The 19998-nt window shown below is 35.4% G+C and overlaps 1 protein-coding gene across 1 annotated transcript; it reads left to right on the plus strand.

Annotated features, from left to right (window-relative positions):
- The first annotated feature begins 1668 nt into the window (after nt 1-1668).
- Nucleotides 1669-19629, plus strand: LOC111397538 (protein HASTY 1). Its single transcript, XM_023024520.1, has 22 exons — nt 1669-1972; nt 3947-4048; nt 8885-9028; nt 9114-9194; nt 9291-9360; nt 9634-9704; nt 9776-9939; nt 10052-10123; nt 10221-10452; nt 11407-11469; nt 11566-11838; nt 14316-14429; nt 14590-14716; nt 14813-14982; nt 15067-15168; nt 16509-16612; nt 16700-16994; nt 17123-17367; nt 18087-18590; nt 18683-18977; nt 19063-19243; nt 19321-19629. The coding sequence occupies exons 1-22, from the start codon at nt 1865-1867 to the stop codon at nt 19398-19400; spliced, it is 3597 nt and encodes a 1198-aa protein (XP_022880288.1). The 5' UTR covers nt 1669-1864; the 3' UTR covers nt 19401-19629.
- The last annotated feature ends 369 nt before the right edge of the window (nt 19630-19998 follow it).

The following is a 19998-nucleotide window of genomic DNA, read 5'->3' on the forward strand; positions in this document are numbered from 1 at the left end:
ATTTGGTGGCATATAAATTAACTGGTCTCTTCACTCTTCGATCAACAAATACATTCATTAATGCTAAATAGTAAAAGCATCAAATTCGTAATTTTGTTCATGATAAGTCTAAATCCTCATCTCTTCATATACTTGGGTAACTGTTAATGCTTTTCATATTCTCATAATGATTGCATTCAAATTATCATTGAACGTGTAAAGTGTATAATGATCACCAAGGTTGGCTCAAGCCCAGTTTATTCCAATCAATACACCACAACCCGACAACAAACGACCCAAGATAAAACCAAGCTTCCACTTTCTGTAGCCAAAGAAATAGTTCACTTAGAAGACCACAATGATATACAATATCTCATATATAATCACGACAAAAGTTAGAGATCGAAAGGAGGCAGAGAAGTAGAAAAAATAACAGAGGCTAAGAGTTCACAAAGTGAAAGAGGCGGGACAGTTTCTTGCAATTAAGAAGAGAGACCCAATATTAAGCCAAGTAGCCCAAATAAGGTAAGTAGAACTAGGTTAGTAGTTGGGTCAAGTAAAGGTCCAAAAGTAGACAAATGGGCTGCCAAGTAAATTCTCTCTCATTTTTGGCCATCCAAGAAAGTGGGTTGGGCCATAAATAATACTAAAATATTTTTATTACTTCAAATGACCCAATTAATCTTTGGGTCGTGTTGTCTCGATTGTGACGTTACAATTTTCGTTTAGCCATTTGGTTAAGCCGACTGAAAATTAAAATCGAATAGCATCATAGATCGGGGAGGTCGTTTGACAACAAATTACCTAACATAACGATAAAACTAAAATAACAAAAAAACACAAAATAAGCCTTATCCCATTCTTTTAGAAGTTCATTTTATGTGGATGAATGAGAATCAAAAAAGGCATATAAATTTAAAAATACATTCATTTTTTTATTCTCATTCTTTGAAAAAAATATATTTTTAAACAGTGTTTTAACATCATTTTAACTACACATTTTTCAATACAATAATATCACACGCAAATTCAAAACTTTTTCCTCTTTTTTAATCACACATTTCCTATCAATACACTATTCAAAGATTCATTCTTATTATAAGAATTTCATAAAAATATGGCTTAAACGAGTAACAAGAGCAATATTGAAATGTGACCCGAATGAAAATAGTAAATTTTTAAAATTTTAATATATTTAATAGGGATATATATTATAATTATCACAAAATCTATTCTAAAAAATCCATCGAGCTCTAAAATTAATTTCAATTGGAATTTTGTTCAAATTTAAAATGAGTGTCGATGAAATTAACCAGAAAGATTGACATTGATATTAATACACAATTGCAAAAATATTAAGCGCGTCCCAATTTGATCCCCATTTTCCAAAAATTCATTTTATTCCAAAATCATTTCCAATATTACATTTTTCAATAAAATAATTTTACTCATAAAATTTAATATTTTATATTTTTTAATCACACATGCTCTGCACTCACAAAAAAGGCAAATAATTCGATATCGTTTTAGCCCCCGTTTAGCCCCTATTAATTTTCATTCCATTATATCATTTTTCTCTCATCTATTTTTAATCATACAATTTTCCATAAAATAATATTATACTTTCTTTTTCTTTTTTTAACATAAAAACACTTTTCCACTCAGTTTCATTTCTACGAAACAGGGCAAACGGGCTTAATTTTAAAAGGGAAAGTATGGCCGTCCTCTCCTCCCTCTAATTTCTCTTTATATTCACTCAGTGGCTTCTGTCTGAATTCTCCTTTCTTCTTCTTCAAGAAGTATCGTCTGGTTTTTTTGTTTGCTCAGAATTTAGAGAAACCCTTTTTCCTGTTTCATTCGGTGAAGTTGAAATTACTTGGGAAAAATGGAGGAAAGTGGAATAGCAAACAACGTGGCTCGAGCCATACTCGCTGCCCTTGACTGGAAGTCCTCTCCAGAGGCTCGCAATGTTGCCTATTCCTACTTAGAATCTGTAAGCTCATCATGTTTTATTTTCTTTTGTAATCTTAGTTGCTGTCTTTAATATCATTTTGCGGTTGCAATTTGTGTTATTTTCCTTTTAACAGTTTTAAGGTGAAATAATTATATATAGATTATTGGTGACCACGGTGTGAAAGTTTAGAAGCTGATCTTTTCATTTACTCGGGCATGCGGGATTGTGATTCTGTACAGTATTTCTTCAATTTTTATTTTTATTTTTATTTTTTTTTTAAATCAACTTAAGGTCTTGTTAGCATTTCATTGTTTATTGTCTGCCAGGAATTTAAAAAAACTTCCCCTGAATTCGGTAACTGTGGTTTTCAATTTGTGCTGTTTTCCTTTTCAAAAGTTTTAAGGTGAAATAAAGTATAGATGGATGGTGGGTGACGAAGGTGTATAAGTTTAAATGCTGATCCTTTCAATTACCTGGGCATATGGGGACTGTGGTTTTGTACAGTACTTCTTCAAGTTTTTTTATCTGTTCATAGTTTTGTTTGCATTTCATTGTTTACTCTGTTACATGAATTTGAAAAAAATAAATAAATAAGAAAAATCCCCAGATGAAAATTTTAGGGATGATGATACATCTATCCAACCTTCTCTTGTTTTCTTAGTTACTTGTGATATTTGGCTGCCCAGCTGAAAAAAGTATGAAACGGGACTTTATTGGATTCAGCTGTGTTCATTTGATAATTGGGGGAGGTGGGGAAGGTTCGTTACCAAATGTTTATTGATGACCATGAGATCATTGGGGTGAAAATTGTTGAAATGTAAACTCTTTCATATGCATGCAAAGATATCTATTCTTTTCGTTTTGATAAATCTTGGATATTAAAGTTCACAAGGTTTGATCAAAGTCTTAGAAGCCTTTTATTTTCTTTTGTTTGTGGGAGGTTTCTGCTATGATACCAGCCTTAATGTTAGGCTTAGTAATAAAGTATTGGAATTTAATTTTAATATTTTTCTCAGCTTCCATATCTTTTGCTTGAGATTTCAATGCTTCAAATTCATAAATCCTGGACATTGTAAGTTAATTTCACTTTTATACGCTGAATAGTAGACATCTTTAGAACTTTATGTAAATTTGTAGAACTTGTCAAAATATTGACTTTTGTTCTTAAACTCTTTTCGAGAAAAATACTATACTGCTGCAACTTAATCTACACCTTTTCATGTAGAGTTAGGACCTGTAATTCCTTCAGTATATAATTTCTCTTAGGAAGTCACATCATGGTCATTTCTGATTTCCCATTCTTATTACTGATGGGCTCGGTTAATGGAAAGTCCTTCTTTCGCTTCTTTCTATAGCTTCCATATCCGTATTGTCAGGGTGGGTTCATTTTGGTGTTCATGGAAGCAAGCAGTAAACCTTGGGTCAATTCAAAGCTACATTTATTTTCTAAGACTTCCCAATATTGTTGTATTCTGGATAGTCTGTAAAATGCAAATGCATCTGTTAAGTTTCTTAGTGAAGTGAATTACTAAACATGTTTGGGAAGTGTTTATAAATAGTTTAAATTGTAAATAGATAGAAATGGGTGGGTAGATAAGTGGACAGTACTTGTTGGTCCCTCGAAATCTGTGGGTAAAATGTTGCTTTGAGCGTTTATAAACTTGAGCCAAACCTAGTCTTAGATGTAGCTGATTTGCTAGTTTCTGGTCTGCACTTTGGGTGTTGCTTCCTCAAACATGCTTACCATGCATGAGGAATAGGATTTCGTAGCATTGCACCATACTGCTTTTTAAAGTACACTGTTGTTGAATGCATCTGTTGCTAACTTTTATTCTGGAATTCTTGCCTTAATGTTATTTTTGGTCATTGCAGCCACATAAATAATTAGTTTAAAATCAAATTTCTATTCAAAGATTTTCTTTCATTTGATTACTGCTGTCTAAAGCATTTTAATATCCAAGTCCTTCCAATTTCAAACACATTGTTAATATGTTAACTCTTATTGTGTTGCAGATAAAAGCCGGGGATGTCCATATCTTGGCAAATACATCCTTTCTTTTAGTTAAGAGAGATTGGTCTTCTGAAATCCGGTTGCATGCTTTCAAAATGCTCCAGGTCCATTCTCATTCAGATTTACTTTTAGTTTATTTTATAAAAATAAAAAACGAAAGGAACTTGGCTGACTTTAACTTTTTTCCTTCTTTCTATAGAGGAGTATTCTATTTTTCACAAGGAGATATATTCGCTTCTGTTAGTGTTTTTTAATTGATTAAATAGTGTGAAATTGACATGTACATTATTCTTGTTATCCTTGATGCAAACGGGTAAAAAAATTGTTGCGAACGATGATTATAGCCCTTAATGTTATAGTATGAAAGTTACTTTTATAATTAGTCTTTCAACATGCATAATTGTTTTTGAAATTGCCAATTACTGATTTTTTGCTGAATCCTGCACGTGCTTCTATTTATGTAGACTCATATTTTTTGGTTTCAGATACCACGTAAAAATTACCTTCGACTCGAGTACTTTTCATTTTTCTCTTTTTCCTAATGAATCCATATTCTATCAATTAGCAGCAAAACGAACACTGTGTAAGGAGAGGATATGCTTACTGTAAGGAAGAAGAGGAAGGGGGACGGGAACACACTGTTGTAATTCTTCTCCAAAATATCCATCAATTAATTGTGCAAGTTGGAAGTTTAGGTGCTTTACAAAATTAAACAGGAGAAGAAAGGCCTTTAATCGTTGTTCTCAATTCATTGAAAGCTTCCCTAATTCCTTGTCTCCAATTGACCCGCGATAAAGCAGTGAGGTGCTAGTAGCATAACTTCCTACAAGTCCTTTGGTACTATTGAAGAAACACGATTGAGAGGATCTTTCTCACTTTTCGATATATCAAAAGTATTGATTACAACCAATATATATACATAAGATGAATAAGAAAAAGGAAACTAATCGTCTAAGTTAGGAAGAAAATTATCCTACCAAAAACTACAGGATTATAATCACTAATTACTATGACTTGTCCCCTTTCCATAATTAATCCTTTTCTACACTCCCCCTCAAGTTGAATTGTCGATGTTGATCATGTTCAACTTGTGAATAAGATTGTCAAATACTGGTCTAGATAATCCTTTTGTGAATATATCTGCCGTTTGATCTTTTGTAGGAATATATGTCATACAAATGATCCCATCGTCCACCTTTTCTTTTATTAAATGTCTGTCCATTTCTACATGTTTGGTTCTATCATGTTGTACTGGGTTGAGAGAGATATTAATGGCTACTTTATTGTCACAATAGAGTTTAATGGAAATTCCACTCTGACTTTTAGTCCTTCCAAGAGTTTCTTTATCCAAAATCCTTTACATATTCCTTGTGCAACTGCTCTAAATTCAACATCAGCACTGCTTCTAACTACCACATTTTGTTTCTTACTTCTCCGAGTTGTCATATTTCCCCACACAAATGTGCAGTAGCCAATAGTAGATTTTCTATCTTCTATTGATCCAGCCGAATCTGCATCTGTGAATATTTCTACTCTTTCTTTTGATATTTTCCAAAGAACAGACCCTTTCCAAAAGTTCCTTTTAGATATTCGAGAATTTTATATGCCGCTTCCAGGTGAACCTCCTTAGGAGAATGCATATACTGACTAACCATGCTGACGGCAAAAGTAATGTCTAGCCTAGTGTGCGAAAGGTTGATCAGCTTACCAACTTTGGTGGACTATTCCATGTGTTTTTAAATAGTCTTGCAAAGTAGCATTGAAATATTTAGTGCCATTATCAATGCGAAGGATTTGAAGTTGTGTTTGAAATTGTGTCGGGATTATGGAATGAAAGTTCATAAATACTGATCGAGCATCGATTTTTTCTTTAACTAGATAAACCCAACATACTCGATTGTGATCGTCGATAAATGTGACAAACCACTTTGTTTGGGTACGGTTAGGAGTGCAAGAAGGTCCCCATAGATCATTGTGAATCATGGCAAATGGTTTGGATGGTTTATACATTGATTTTTTAAGAGATGTACACTAATGTTTTGCAAATTCATAATTTTCACATTGAAATGCAATATGTATTTTATTCATGAAAATTGAAGGAAGAAAATTGAAGGAAGAAAATGTTTTAAATATTGTAAGCTAGGATGACCTATTCTATTGGACCATAACAAGATTTCATTATCTGTAAACGTAGATGTAAAATTACATTGTGAAAGTTGACCTAATGAACTCACATCAGCTTCCTCAAAGTAGTACAGCCCATCGCATTCTTTAGCACTGCCAATCATCTTCTCCAATGAAAGGTCCTGAAAGACACAATAAGATGGAAAGAAATTAGCAAAACAATTGGAATTTTTTGTTAATTGACTGACATATAAGTTACAAGACAGATTAGGAACATGAAGAATAGATTCCAATGTTAGAGACTTAGATATTCGAATACTCCATTTTTCTACAATAGATGAGAGTGAGTCATCTGCAATTTTAACTCGAATGTTGCCAAGACAAGTTGAGTATGAAGTGAATAGATGATACGAATCCGTCATATGATAGGATGTACCAGAGTCAATAATCCAAGCATTTGTTTATCTTGAAGCATTTAAGGCTTTAAGAAAGTTACCTTTGTGGGTTAGTAAGCTAGACGGACCTTCAGGGGAAGACTGACTAAATGTTTGAAAGCTCGAGAACAATTGATAGAGTTGTTCCAGTTGCTCGGAATTAAATGTACCGCTTGAAGTTGGATTATTTTTTGTTTCAACCTGATATCCCCAACTCCTCGTGTTTTACTTCGGCTTCCAATCGTTGAGTTTCGCATTAATTAACCAGCATGTGTCTATTTTATGACCCGGCCTATGACAATTCTCGTACCAAGAATGACCCCGTTGTTTCTGAGTTGGCCCATTTATAACCCCTATTGAAAAGCCCAAACCGTCACTTCCATTTGAAAGTGCATTAATGTGTTCAAATTCTAGCCCAAATGTTGGCCCAGTACGCTTACTACTTCCTAGCCCAAAAAACGTATTCTTTGGAGTTCCATTTCTCTTCCCAGCCAAGGCTGAAACTTCTCCAGAGACAACCTCCTTTATCATCCCCTGTCGGTGAGCCTCTTCACGACGCACCTTCGCATGCACCTCTCGAGTGGACGATAGTAGGTGGCATCCAAGAATTCGGCCTCGGACTTCGTCGAGTTTGCAATTCAGATCGGCGATAAATTCATAGGCCCTTTTGTTTTCTTACTTCTTCTTGTATAAGGTGATTTCATCTGGACACTTCGATTCTTCTTCACTGCTGAGATCCAGATCTTGCCAAAAAGATGTCATCTCCATGAAGTATTCTGTGACATCTCTTGTCCCTTGTTTGGTCTGCCATAAGCTAGTTTTCAGTTTAAAGATTTATGAAGCGTTTTCGACGTCTGAGTAAGTTTTTTTTACAGCGTCCCATACATCTTTTGTTGTAGGAAGAAATAGATAGCTTTTCCCTATAGAAGGCTTCATCGAGTTCGCTAGCCAAGCAATTACCATAGAGTTTTCAAAGTGTCATCGTTGCAGCAGGGCAGCGTCGGTCGGTTTCTTCGTTTCACCGGTAAGGTAGCCCAGCTCCCCTTTTTCATTAATTACCAATTTTATCGACTGGGCCCATTCGCGGTAGTTTTTCCCGTTCAATTTCTCGACAGTGAGCTGAAATGAGGAATTATCGAATGCATTGTGACCAATTAAGGAATTACCCTCTGTTTTGGCGTCCGACATTTTAGATGCAGTACTGTGGGCGGGGAATTCTGCCATGGTTTGCTCGATTAGAGCCTCTGGCTTTGATACCATGAAGAAACACGATTGAGAGGAACTTTCTCACTTTTCGATATATCAAAAGTATTGATTACAACCAATATATATATACACATAAGATGAATAAGAAAAAAGGAAACTAATTTTCTAAGTTAGGAAGAAAATTATCCTACCAAAAACAACAATATTATTACTATAACGTGTCCCCTTCCCATATTTGGTCCTTTTCTACAACTATCAATAAAGCAAAGCCTTATTGTCAGCCAACTTAACCGTGAAATAGGGAAAGTACTGAATGGAAAATTCCTTAATTCATGAGAACATCACTAGGAATCCTCCCATCCACTACATATTGTTGTTTTTATTAGTGGTAGACTGAGAGTGTTAGGATATCAAGGGATTAAGACATTGGTACCCTTGATCACCATTTTTTTTTTAAATACTTTGATTGAAGGATTTGAAGTGGGTAGGGATGAAGTGTCTATGTCTCATTTACAATCCGCTAGTGACACACTTTTTCACCTAAAAGCGTCTAAGGAATACTTTTGAAGTATGGCTTTGTCTTTTTAAACGCTTCACCTTCAGCAGGGAGTGACATTTGGAATAAATAGGTCATCATTTGGGTGATAACCCTTGCTGAGATTTCTGGTCTCTGATGGTTGAAACTGTTTCTAAGAGATTAGATGGAAAAAATTGTTTTTGTCTAAAGAGGATGATTAACACCTATCAAATCAACCTTTGTCCAGTATCCCTATTTATTACATGTCTTTATTTAGGATTCTAGGAAAGATTGTTTTCTGTTTATAGAAGTTAATGAAATTTTCTATGCAAAGAGAGTGAGGGAGGTCCCCAGAGAATTTTTTTTTTTTTTTTTTTTTCAGTCCTTGTTTGGCTCCAATTTTCCAAAAACTATTTTTTTCAAAATTCATTTTTAATGACACATTCTCCCATAAAATAATTTTACATGTAAACCCATAACTTTTCATTATTTTTTAACACATTCTTCAAAAAATTTCGCTATACCAAAATGCATATTACCTTAAAAATGGGGGTCAAACAGGGGCTTCATGATCTTTGAATAAGGGTGAGTATATACCACCTGCCTCAATTTATTTGACATCCTAAGTCCTCACTATCAATGTTTCATGTCGATTGCAGCATTTAGTGCGGTTGCGGTGGGACGAGTTAACCCCTACAGAGCGAAGGAACTTTGCAAGTACGGCTGTCAATCTAATGTCTGAAATTGCAAACCCCTGCGAAGAATGGGCTTTGAAAAGTCAGACAGCTGCTCTTGTTGCTGAGGTTCTTCACTATTCCCTCTTCGACTTTCGCCAAGTTTTTGCCTCTTTTCTTGTTGTTAATGCCCATTTGTTTCACTTTTTTGCAGATGGTTCGGAGAGAAGGCTTAAGTTTATGGCAGGAACTTCTTCCAATAATAATTCCCTTCTCTAGCACTGGTCCTATCCAAGTAATCCACATCATTTTTTGTGTGCTGGCTGTAGATTCACTTGTTTACGATCTTTGGTCCTATATGTAGATAGTTATGAAGCTTCTTTCTACTCAGGCTGAGCTGGTAGCAATGATGCTAAGGTGGCTTCCCGAAGACATTACTGTTCATAATGAAGATTTAGAAGGTCTGTGGATGGAGGCACGAGTGTATATTCTGTAAATAAAACTTTGGCTGTTCTGTTTGCCTCAATTTTTTTTTACCTTCAGATTTGAAAGCTTCACTTTTTAATTTATTGTTCTAAATTTTTGTTTTATAAATGAGAATATTTAGTCTTGAACCAATATTTTATTGAATTTTGTGTTTTCTATTGGCATTTATCTTAATCTTCAGGATTTGTTTATATGCATTTCTTTTCTGCTTGCCTTTTTTTAATTTATTCTCGATGTTCCTAATTTAGGTGATAGGCGCAGGCTTTTATTACGTGGATTAGCTCAATCTTTGACTGACATTTTGCCACTGTTATACACTGTAAGTTTTGCCTGCCAATATCAGTATAGGAACCTATTCTAGTCTTATTTTGATGCCCTCTTCCTTATTAGTTATTAGAGACACATTATGGAGCTGCACTTGCTGAAGCAAGTAGGCAACAAATGGATATTGCAAAACAGCATGCAGCAACTGTAACAGCTACTCTTAATGCTGTTAATGCATATGCTGAGTGGGCTCCTTTACCAGAGCTTGCGAAATATAAAATTATACAAGGGTATGATTTCCTTTATTTTTTTCGGCAATAAACAGTTTTCAGATAGAGCTGAATTCCTCTCACTTTCTCTCTTTCTCTCTCTTCTCGCGTGCGCACGCTCAAATATAAACAGTTGCGGGTTCTTACTCAATGCTCCTGACTTTCGTCTTCATGCATGTGAGTTTTTCAAACTTGTCTCACCAAGGTAGGATTCATAGTTTCTTTCTTTTCATGTCATTTGCCAGAATTACGAACTTTGGAACAAATCTGACGATAGTTACTATTATTTGTTTGGCTTGCAGGAAAAGACCAATAGAAGCCACTTCAGACTTTGATTCTGCAATGTGTAATGTTTTTCAGATTTTAATGAATATTGCAAAAGATTTCTTGCTGAAATCGAGCTCTGGTGCTAGTTTTGATGAAAGCGAATTTGAATTCGTGGAATACATATGTGAAAGTATGGTTTCATTGGGTTCTACCCACTTGCAGTGCTTGGTCTGTGATAGCACAGTTCTCTCCTTTTACCTTCAACAGGTTATGTTCCAGTCTTCAGTATACTATGGTTTGGTGGTTTATGTAAGTTCTGTTTGCAAAATATTGGTTAATATCCATGTTGAGGAGATTTGTGTTTACGATCATTTGTTAGTTTTTGCAATGACATGTTTCAATGCTTCTGAATAGTTCATTTGTCATTTCTTGTAAAATGCACAAATTTCTCATTTCTTATTTATAATACACAATGTTAAATGACAAAGTCAAGGCAGAGACAGTAGTTTATGTCATACACATGTTTCATGCATCTAGCAGGTTTCTAAGTTATTCATCCAAGACATGGACTCACCAATATAAGTTGCTTTAAAGTTGTGAATAAGAAATAGAATAATACAAGGAACGCAATTGGAATACAACCACATAGGTTCTAAAGAACTAAGAACTTCTAATACATCCATTCAGATATTCTAGTAAAGTTGAAATATCAGGTGATAACAGCTTTCTGAAATCATCTAAGCTGTTAAAAGTGTAAAGGATTGGAGTTGTTTGAATATATATTCAATCCAAAATTTGTTGTTTAAAGTATTATAATTCTCTCTCTCTGCGCTTCTGCATGCTTCCCTTTCTGGAAAACTGTGGTCTAGTTGAGGTAATGGAATTTATTTGATGATGCGTTCTATATATACTCATTTACTATGTTTTCTGGATAAATAATGGAGTTTTCTGTCTTTATGTAGGGTATTTGAACTTAGCCCAAGTTTGTTTTCCCATCAGGAGATCCTCATGAATCCAAATACCATTCTCACACATTCTAAATTTGTCAATCTTGTGAACTTGAGAATTTTTCTTATTCTTTTACCGCGTGGCCCTTGTGGTGTTTGCTTGTTTTGCATTCTTTGATGCGTTTCCACCTCTGAACATATACTGACAAAAGTTAATTGAGTTTTTGGATCTGAATCTTTGGTTCTTCTCTTCCATTTGTTTTTTGACTTTCAGATGCTCGGTTTTTTCCAACATTCTAAGCTTGCGCTTCATTATCAATCTCTACTCTTTTGGCTGGTATGATTTACATGTAAATTTGATGTGTGGATAACGAAATTTATTGGCATATAAGGTTTCTGAATAATTTTTTTGCGCTTATTTCTGCTATGACAGGCATTGATGCGTGACTTGCTGTTCAAATCTAAGACTGCTGGCATAAGAGACAACAACCTGAGCTCAGGCACAACACAAGCTCATAGTGAAAAGAGAAAGATGTTAGATTTAGTAAATGATGATATCTGTAATGCTATGTTGGATACATCTTTCCAACGCATGCTGAAGAAAGAAAAAGTTAATCCTGGGATGGCACTTCATGATGGAACTTTGGAGTTGTGGAGTGATGATTTTGACAGCAAAATAGATTTCAGTCAATACCGTTCACGGCTGGTATGTTCTACATGGCTATTTTTATATTTGAACTAGTTTACAGTAGCTTTCAATGATTTTACTGGATTCTTAAAGAAGGAAAAGAATAGGCGAGTAAGCCCCCGTTTGGCCCCCATTAATTTCTATTATATTACATTACATTACATTTTTCTCTATCCTATTTTCAACCACATAATCTTCCATAAAATAATATTATACGTAAATCGAAAAATTTTCCTTCCCTTTTAACAACTCATTTTTCAAAAAAATACTATTCCATCCATTTTTAACTCTACAAAATGGGAGCCAAAAGACTTCATAGATTACCTGCTTTTCTGTGTTGTAAGCTGCCCAGCCATCGAACTTGCTCTTGCTTAAGTTCAGCATCTCTAAACTGGCTTTCCACCAATTCACTCCCTATCGCTAAATAATAATAATAATAATAATAATAATAATTATTATTATTATTATTATTATTATTATTATTATTATTATTATTATTATTATTATTATTATTTATTTATTATTATTATTTTTTTTTTTGGGGAAATAAGAAAGAGACTAGCGTACTATGTGGCCAACTAACTTCTGCAGAATAGAAAGTAGTGTTCATGTGGAAGAGAACTGAATGGTTATGATTATAATATCCATTCTTAAGTATTCAAGTGTGGATATTGTAACCTGTAATGAGATTTTGGATTTGTGGCTGGATTTTGCATTATATTTAAGTTGTCGAAGCAAGCATGGGAATCAATTTTTGGATTTCAAGGAAGAAGAAAGAGCATCAGAAGATAGTTTTGGATACCATTCTAGGTTACCTGAATTATTAAGCTAACTCTTCTTTTAGATCCTCATCCTAATCATATTGTCACATTTGGAAAATGGTATTCTGAGCCTTGACCTTTGCCTATTTAAACTTGGCCTTATTAGTGTTCTGCCTGTATGTGTGGACTATTTATGCTTTCAATAAGTGAAGTTTAGCTTCTCTAAAATGGGAGTGCCATGCAGTTCCATTCCTAAATGAATTGTGACATTTGGTAAAGGGATTTATGGAGAGTGTGATAGCGTATTACTACCCCATGAGCTAAAATAAGTCATTGTCTTGGTGGAGAATTTTCTCTGCTAGTAACTTATTCTAAAGGATCAAAAGGTATGTCCAAAGCGGTTTTGAGGTTTTGCCAAGTAGTAATGCTGCACTTGCACAAGAGGGAAAGCTTCTTACGAGATATGCAGGTTTTGCTTTTTTGGGACAGAATGGAACTTCAACATTTCCACCATTGGTAAAACAGGTTTATTTATAGTTTAAAGCTGCACACATAGTCATGTCTTGAATATTTGGTTAATAGATATTTAAAGGGGATGGCAAGTTATTCAGTTTTTGGCTCTTTGGTAGGATTTCTCATTATATGTACGTATTGTCATCTGTCAGTGTTGTTTTACACGTGGAAGGCTGCAGAGACTTGGCAAGGGATATTTTTGAATCCAAAATACTACACTACTGCTGCAAACTAAATAATAGTCAATATCGCATTCAATCCCTATTTTTCACTGGTGTGAAATTTCTCAATTATAAGATTCCACTTTGATGCAAAAATCAACCCTGTTCATTGCATTAAAGCAATGCAACACGCATTGAACTAAGAAAATATAAGAGAGAAGAAAACAAGGAAAATTGTGTTTTGGAACATCAAGTATTTCTGTGTTCTCCCCTCTCCCTTTAGATCCCGGTAATCGGTGAAGCATAATAAAATTATATTACGTCCTTCAAATAAAATTTAGTAATTGAAGAATGGACATGCTCTTGTCCAAATTTTCTTTTTAAGCATGTAAGGATATGGTATTCTTCTACCTTGACTGTTGAGCTTCTTTACAATAGCCTCCATAGTCTTCTGATCTATGTCCCAGCCAAAACAATTTTTTCCGTGATTCTGTTTCCACTGAATTTGTGATTAATTTATTTATGAATATTTGGGATGATCAGATCTATACTGACCACTGCACCTTGCAATAGTCTGTAGTAGATGTCGGAGGAATACCTAGAAGCTTCTTGGTTGGGGGGGTGAAAGGCAGAATATTGGACAAAATACAAAAGCACTTTATTATTATTGATTATGAAAGAAATTCATAGAAGAAGCATTTTAGCATGGCATACGGTAGTGTAAGTCAGGTTGGTAGAAAAGGAAGGCAGAATATATTGTTGTTTTCCAAATCATTATTGGCAGTTTTATCAATTTCTTTTTTCGTGCAGTTGGAGCTGTTCCGTCTTATTGGTCTTGGTTGGGGGGGTGAAAGGCAGAATATTGGACAAAATACAAAAGCACTTTATTATTATTGATTATGAAAGAAATTCATAGAAGAAGCATTTTAGCATGGCATACGGTAGTGTAAGTCAGGTTGGTAGAAAAGGAATGCAGACTAAATTAAACTAGCTGCAAGAGAATATATTGTTGTTTTCCAAATCATTATTGGCAGTTTTATCAATTTCTTTTTTCGTGCAGTTGGAGCTGTTCCGTCTTATTGCATCTGATAAGCCCGTTGTTGCTGCTGCTAAAGTTTCTGAGAGAATCACTGAAATTATTAGAAGTCCTGTCCTTGTCCCAATACCTGCTAAGGTAGGTCTGCAGACACTTCTTTGGTTCCCCCCCACCCAACCCCCCACCCCAGGTCACTTGTTTAAATCTCAAATCTACTCACAATTGCATTAGTGTGTGCTCTGCAATGAACCAATCTTCCCTATTACTTACCTGACCAGTTTACGGCTTTTAAATGCAGGATTTGGCTGTGATGGAAAGCTTGCAGTTGGTTCTAGAAAATGTTGTCAGCGTAGTTTTTGATGGTTTAAATGAATTTGGCAATAGTAGCCATGAAGTTCATCTTATATTATGTCAAATATTTGAAGGTTTGATAATTTTATTTCGTTGATTTCTATTTACATGTATTTAAAAGCTTTTATCTAGGGTTCTCACCTGAAAATTCTTGTTACTCTCAACTGAAGGTCTACTTCAACATCTTATTTCTTTAAAATGGACTGAACCGGAACTTGTAGAAGTTCTTGGTCACTATTTAGATGCATTGGGTCCACTTCTGAGGCACCGGCCTGATGCCATTGGCATTGTCATCAATAAACTCTTCGAACTTTTGACCTCTCTGCCTTTTATGGTTAAGGTTGTCATTTTTCCTCCTCTTAAGTATTGGATATGGTAAAGATATACACCTTATGCAAGCATAATATCCAACTGATTTTTTTAGGATCCTTCAACTAGTACTGCTCGGCATGCGAGATTGCAGATATGTACATCTTTTATTCGAATTGCAAAGGCCGCCAATGAAAGCCTTCTGCCTCACATGATGGTAATGCATTTTCTCTTGTTAATTGGAAGGAGATGCATACTGGTTGAAGAGTATGGATTAATTGCATTTTCATTTGTGTTAGAATAATGAAAAAGTTATCTATGTCGAAGCACATTCTAATGCAGTGGCGTAAAATCATCACTTGGTAAGTAAAGTTTCACAGGAAATTTGAAAGTTGTACACTGAAATCTATCATTGCTACCATGTTAAAATAGCTTATAGAGTGGGACCGGGCTACCAAGTAATAATGTTGATTTTAACCAGTCCCAAAAGTTAAAGCCATTGATGTGGAGGAGGATGGGGAAGGCAAAGTTTAACTTCAGAGATAATAGTCGTGGAGTTTCCTGGTGATGCATAAACCACGAATCTCGCGTACTAAACATCGAGGAGTAGAACTAATGCATTATGGTGCAACTTCAATTTATTTGAGAGGGAAGAAATGTTCAGTAATGCATATTAGTATTCTACCTTAAATAAGACCTCCATTATGTATCAAGTTTAGGTAAAGGGCGATAAACAAGTAATTGGCAGTGGTTCCACTTACAAGAAGGTGGTCTTCATGATTTTGCCACAACTATAAATATTTATGCAAAATTCAGTAGATTTGTATGTTAAAAATTATATTCTCTCTCTCTCACAAAGGACATTAAGGCATTGTCCAATACAGAACTTCAGAAAGATCTATTTATGTCAATAAATTAAAAGTAGACAAAGAAGGATATACACAGCTGAAGTGGAAGAAAGAAAAGACCCAATGTAGAGATGTAATATCAAAGAAAAAGCTAATAGAAAAGTATATTTAGTGTCAAGACGGAAATCAGTCAAAGAAATAAAATTAGTGAAAGACTTGGTTATGGCCTGATACTATGCATTGTATTTTAGCTGCTTCTACGAATACAGTATGTGTACCTGGCGTCAATCATCATTGGTGGAGGCAATTATTCCTATATCAACTGCTTGCCTGCTTCGGTCAGTAACTGATTGTTAGTTACAATTTAGTCTTAAAAGAAGAGAGAGAGGTTGTCTGTTGTCTTCATGTTTCGGCAATACGCCTCAGTCCCTTCTCTTTTCTTCACCAGATAAATACAATTTTCTTTAATATTGATGTCCCAATGTCTCAGTAAACCTGTTGATTTATGAACTGTTCTTATTGTACTTCCTATAAATCAATTTTAAGCTCATTGAACATTCAGTTTCTGCCTGTACTAGTGAGGGAAACTGTTTCAATCTGAAAATACTTGCACTATTGTAATATAATGGTGAATTAAACGAATTCGGATAGTTAGTGCTCACTACAAGACTTCAAGTTGTTCACTCATTTTAGTGGTATTATCTCACAGGGGATTGCTGACAAAATGACATATTTGCAAAAGGAAGGCCTTTTGCTTTGGGCAGAGCATAACCTTCTAGCTGAAGCGTGTCTTGTTATGGCATCTGTTGCTGGGTAATTTCTTTAAGAAAGAGATCATTTTTGTGTCACTCCTAGAGTTTGCACATATGTTTACTTCTGCAAAATTCAAACTTGGTGCAGGGTTCAACAGCAACAGGAAGTTTTGGTCTGGTTGCTTGAACCTTTGCACAGGCAATGGATGCAGCCAGACTGGCAAGAAGCATACTTGTCTAACCCAACCACCTTAGTTCGCCTCTGTACTGAGACTCAATTTATGTGGTCAATATTCCACACTGTCACATTCTTTGAGAAGGCACTAAAGAGAAGTGGTTTTAGAAAAGGCAGTATAAGTTCACAAAATATTCCAATAAAAAATTCTCCTGTTACACATCCAATGGCTTCCCATCTTTCGTGGATGCTGCCACCTCTCCTTAGAGTAAATATGCTGCTCCAACAACATTCTATTTCAATTTTCTTTACTATTTATGTTACAAGATAGCATCTAGCTATGACCCTCCTATTCTCTATGATAACATATAGTTATTGCATGTCTTTTATAATCAGCTACTTCGTGCAATCCATTCTCTTTGGTCTCCACCTGTGATTCAAGCCCTCCCTGGAGAAATAAAAGCTGCAATGATTATGAGCGACGTTGAAAGATCCAGTTTTACTGGGGAAGGAAGCCTTAAACAGCCCAAGGGTGCATTAGCTTTCACTGATGGATCTCATTTTGATATCAGTATGGAAGGCTATTCAGAGCCAGCTGAAACTGACCTACGAAATTGGTTGAAAGGAATAAGAGATAGCGGGTATGAATGTTCTTCTGATGTCAACATAGCATGCTGGATATTATAGGTTTTCATTGAATTTTCTATACTGTTTTTTCCCTGATCAAAGTTTATTCATTCATGTAGTATTTCATTGACTTCGTTCTTCACACGCTTTGATACTTAGATACTGCACAACATGGAGATTATTTATTTTTAGAAGCTGAAATTAGTATCTAAATTTTTTAGGGAATAGTTTCTTGCATGTACCCCTTATTATTTTTTTCTCTTCAATCTAATTTCAACAGAGTTGCTTTTTTAAATCCATTGACTCCTGATCTTGCAGAATTAATGGTTATGATAACCTTTGATGTACAACATGTTACGTTTTTTTTCTTGATCGTACTAACGACTGATCATCTCTATGATTGTGTGATATGTAATGCTAATTTCCATGCACTAAAGAAAATTTTCTGTCAACATTTAACATGCTTAGGTGTTCTTCAAATGTTCTCCTTCCTTCTATTTCTCTTCAACTTTATCACTGCAGTCATTTTTGCATTAGATGACTATATTTGCGAATGACATTGGCAGTAGACAGTACTTTCAGCTTTTAAGTTGTTTATTTCTCAATATGAAGGAAGAACATGGTCGTTTTCTTGCAAGCATGTAGACATAATTGGAAAAGTTGTTCCCCAAAGGACGTTTTATGAACCATGGTTGATGTTTATTTTACTCTAATACACTTTTTCTTGCTCCAGCTATAGTGTTTTAGGTTTATCAGCCACAATTGGTGATTCATTTTTCGGAGGCAGAGACTCTCATTCTGTTAGTTCAGCACTGATGGAAAATATACAATACATGGAGTTCAGGCATATAAAGCAGCTTGTTCACTTGGTGCTGATTCCCTTAGTTAGATCCTGTCCTCCAAATGAATGGGAGATGTGGCTGCAAAACCTCCTGCGTCCATTATTTATCCATGCTCAGCAGGCTCTTAGCTGTTCATGGTCTAGTTTTTTACGAGATGGAAAAGCAATGGTTCCAGATCTCCATGGGATAGATGATGGGTCAAACTTGAGTGTGGAATTAATGGAGGAGAAGCTTCTTCGGGGTTTGACTCGTGAGATTTGTTCTCTCCTTGCTGTTCTTGCTTCTCCTGGACTTAATGCTGGGCTTCCTTCATTAGAGCATGCTGGCCAAATCAGCCGCGGGGATGTTTCTTCTCTCAAAGGCTTGGATACCTTTACCTCAAGCTCTGTGGTTGGGTATGGCAATTGCATATTTTTCCTTGGAGGGGTATTTTTTTTCTCTTTACTCTGTACTGTTTAAGATCTTTTCAATTGTAATTTGTTTGCAGATTTACACTGAAGAATAAAAGCCTTGCGCTTCCAGTCCTGCAGATATGTCTGGAATCATTCAGTTGGCCACATGGTGAAGCTGTGACAAGGGTTTCTTCTTTCTGTGGACTAGTAATTCTCCTTGCAATTTCTACTAACGATGTGGAGCTCAGAGAATTTGTATGTAAAGACCTGTTTTCTGCAATTATCCAAGGTTTGACACTTGAGTCAAATGCTATAATAAGTGCTGAATTAGTTGGTCTCTGTCGGGAAATCTTCGTCTACCTGTCTGATAGAGACCCAAAACCCAGGGAGGTCAGTGAAACCTACCCTTATTTCATTTGCTCTATCCGTATTTTTGAAGTTTATAGAAGTAATCTTCTTAAATCTGCTGTTGCAGATTTTGCTCTCTCTTGGCAGTACGCCCCAAGATCTGCTTGCTTTCGAAGAAGCTTTAACAAAGACAAGTAGTCCCAAAGAGCAAAAGCAGCACATGAGAAGTTTATTAGTATTGGCAGCTGGAGACAAGTTAAAAGCTCTCGCGTCTCAGAAAAGCGTGAATGTAATTACAAATGTTACAGGTCAGTGAGTGATCTCTATTATTGTTATAATTTAGTTCTTAAGAAATGTTGATCTTGACATACCTATAATTTTACAGCGAGGCCTCACAATTTGGGTTCTAGTCGTGAAACCAATGTCGATGAAGGAGATTCTATTGGCTTGGCTGCAATTATGTAAAGAGAATCAATCCCCTTTGGCTGCATTTTTGAGAAGAAACAGTGGGTTACTTGGTAGGTGCTGTAGAGCAAGAGATGAAACCTCTTTTTGTGCTCAAAGGTCCAAGGGATCATTTGTAAAGTGACCAACAAAGGTTTTAACATATTTAAACTGTTTTTGATACACTATTAATACATTCATAGTCAAATCTCACTAATTTATGTTTCATCTCAGAAAACCACGGCTTTCATTGTAATTTCAGTTACTGGTATATCGAGTGGGAGCATGTATGCTGAGTTACTGGTATATCGAGTGGGAGCATGTATGCTGTCTTTTAACGGTCGAAAAACTTTGCATCAAAAATAGTTTCCTTAAACAAGTCAGTTTTGTTCCCAATTGGTACTAGCATTCAACTTAAGTAAAACTCATGTTCGAAACTACTATCTGTGAAAGTTGGACCTAATGTGATGTTCTTTCGCATCCTCAACTGTTCAAACTCGAAACTTCCCCTTAAGAGGAATGTTGGTACCAACTTGTTGGAGGGTATCCTTGCACGAGCTGGGTTTGTTTGGGTGCAATATGGGGCGGCAACTGACTTTAAGGCTTGTATAGTTTTGAT

This window comes from Olea europaea, chromosome 7 (genome assembly GCF_002742605.1).
Source record: "Olea europaea var. sylvestris chromosome 7, O_europaea_v1, whole genome shotgun sequence".
Taxonomy (NCBI): domain Eukaryota; kingdom Viridiplantae; phylum Streptophyta; class Magnoliopsida; order Lamiales; family Oleaceae; genus Olea; species Olea europaea.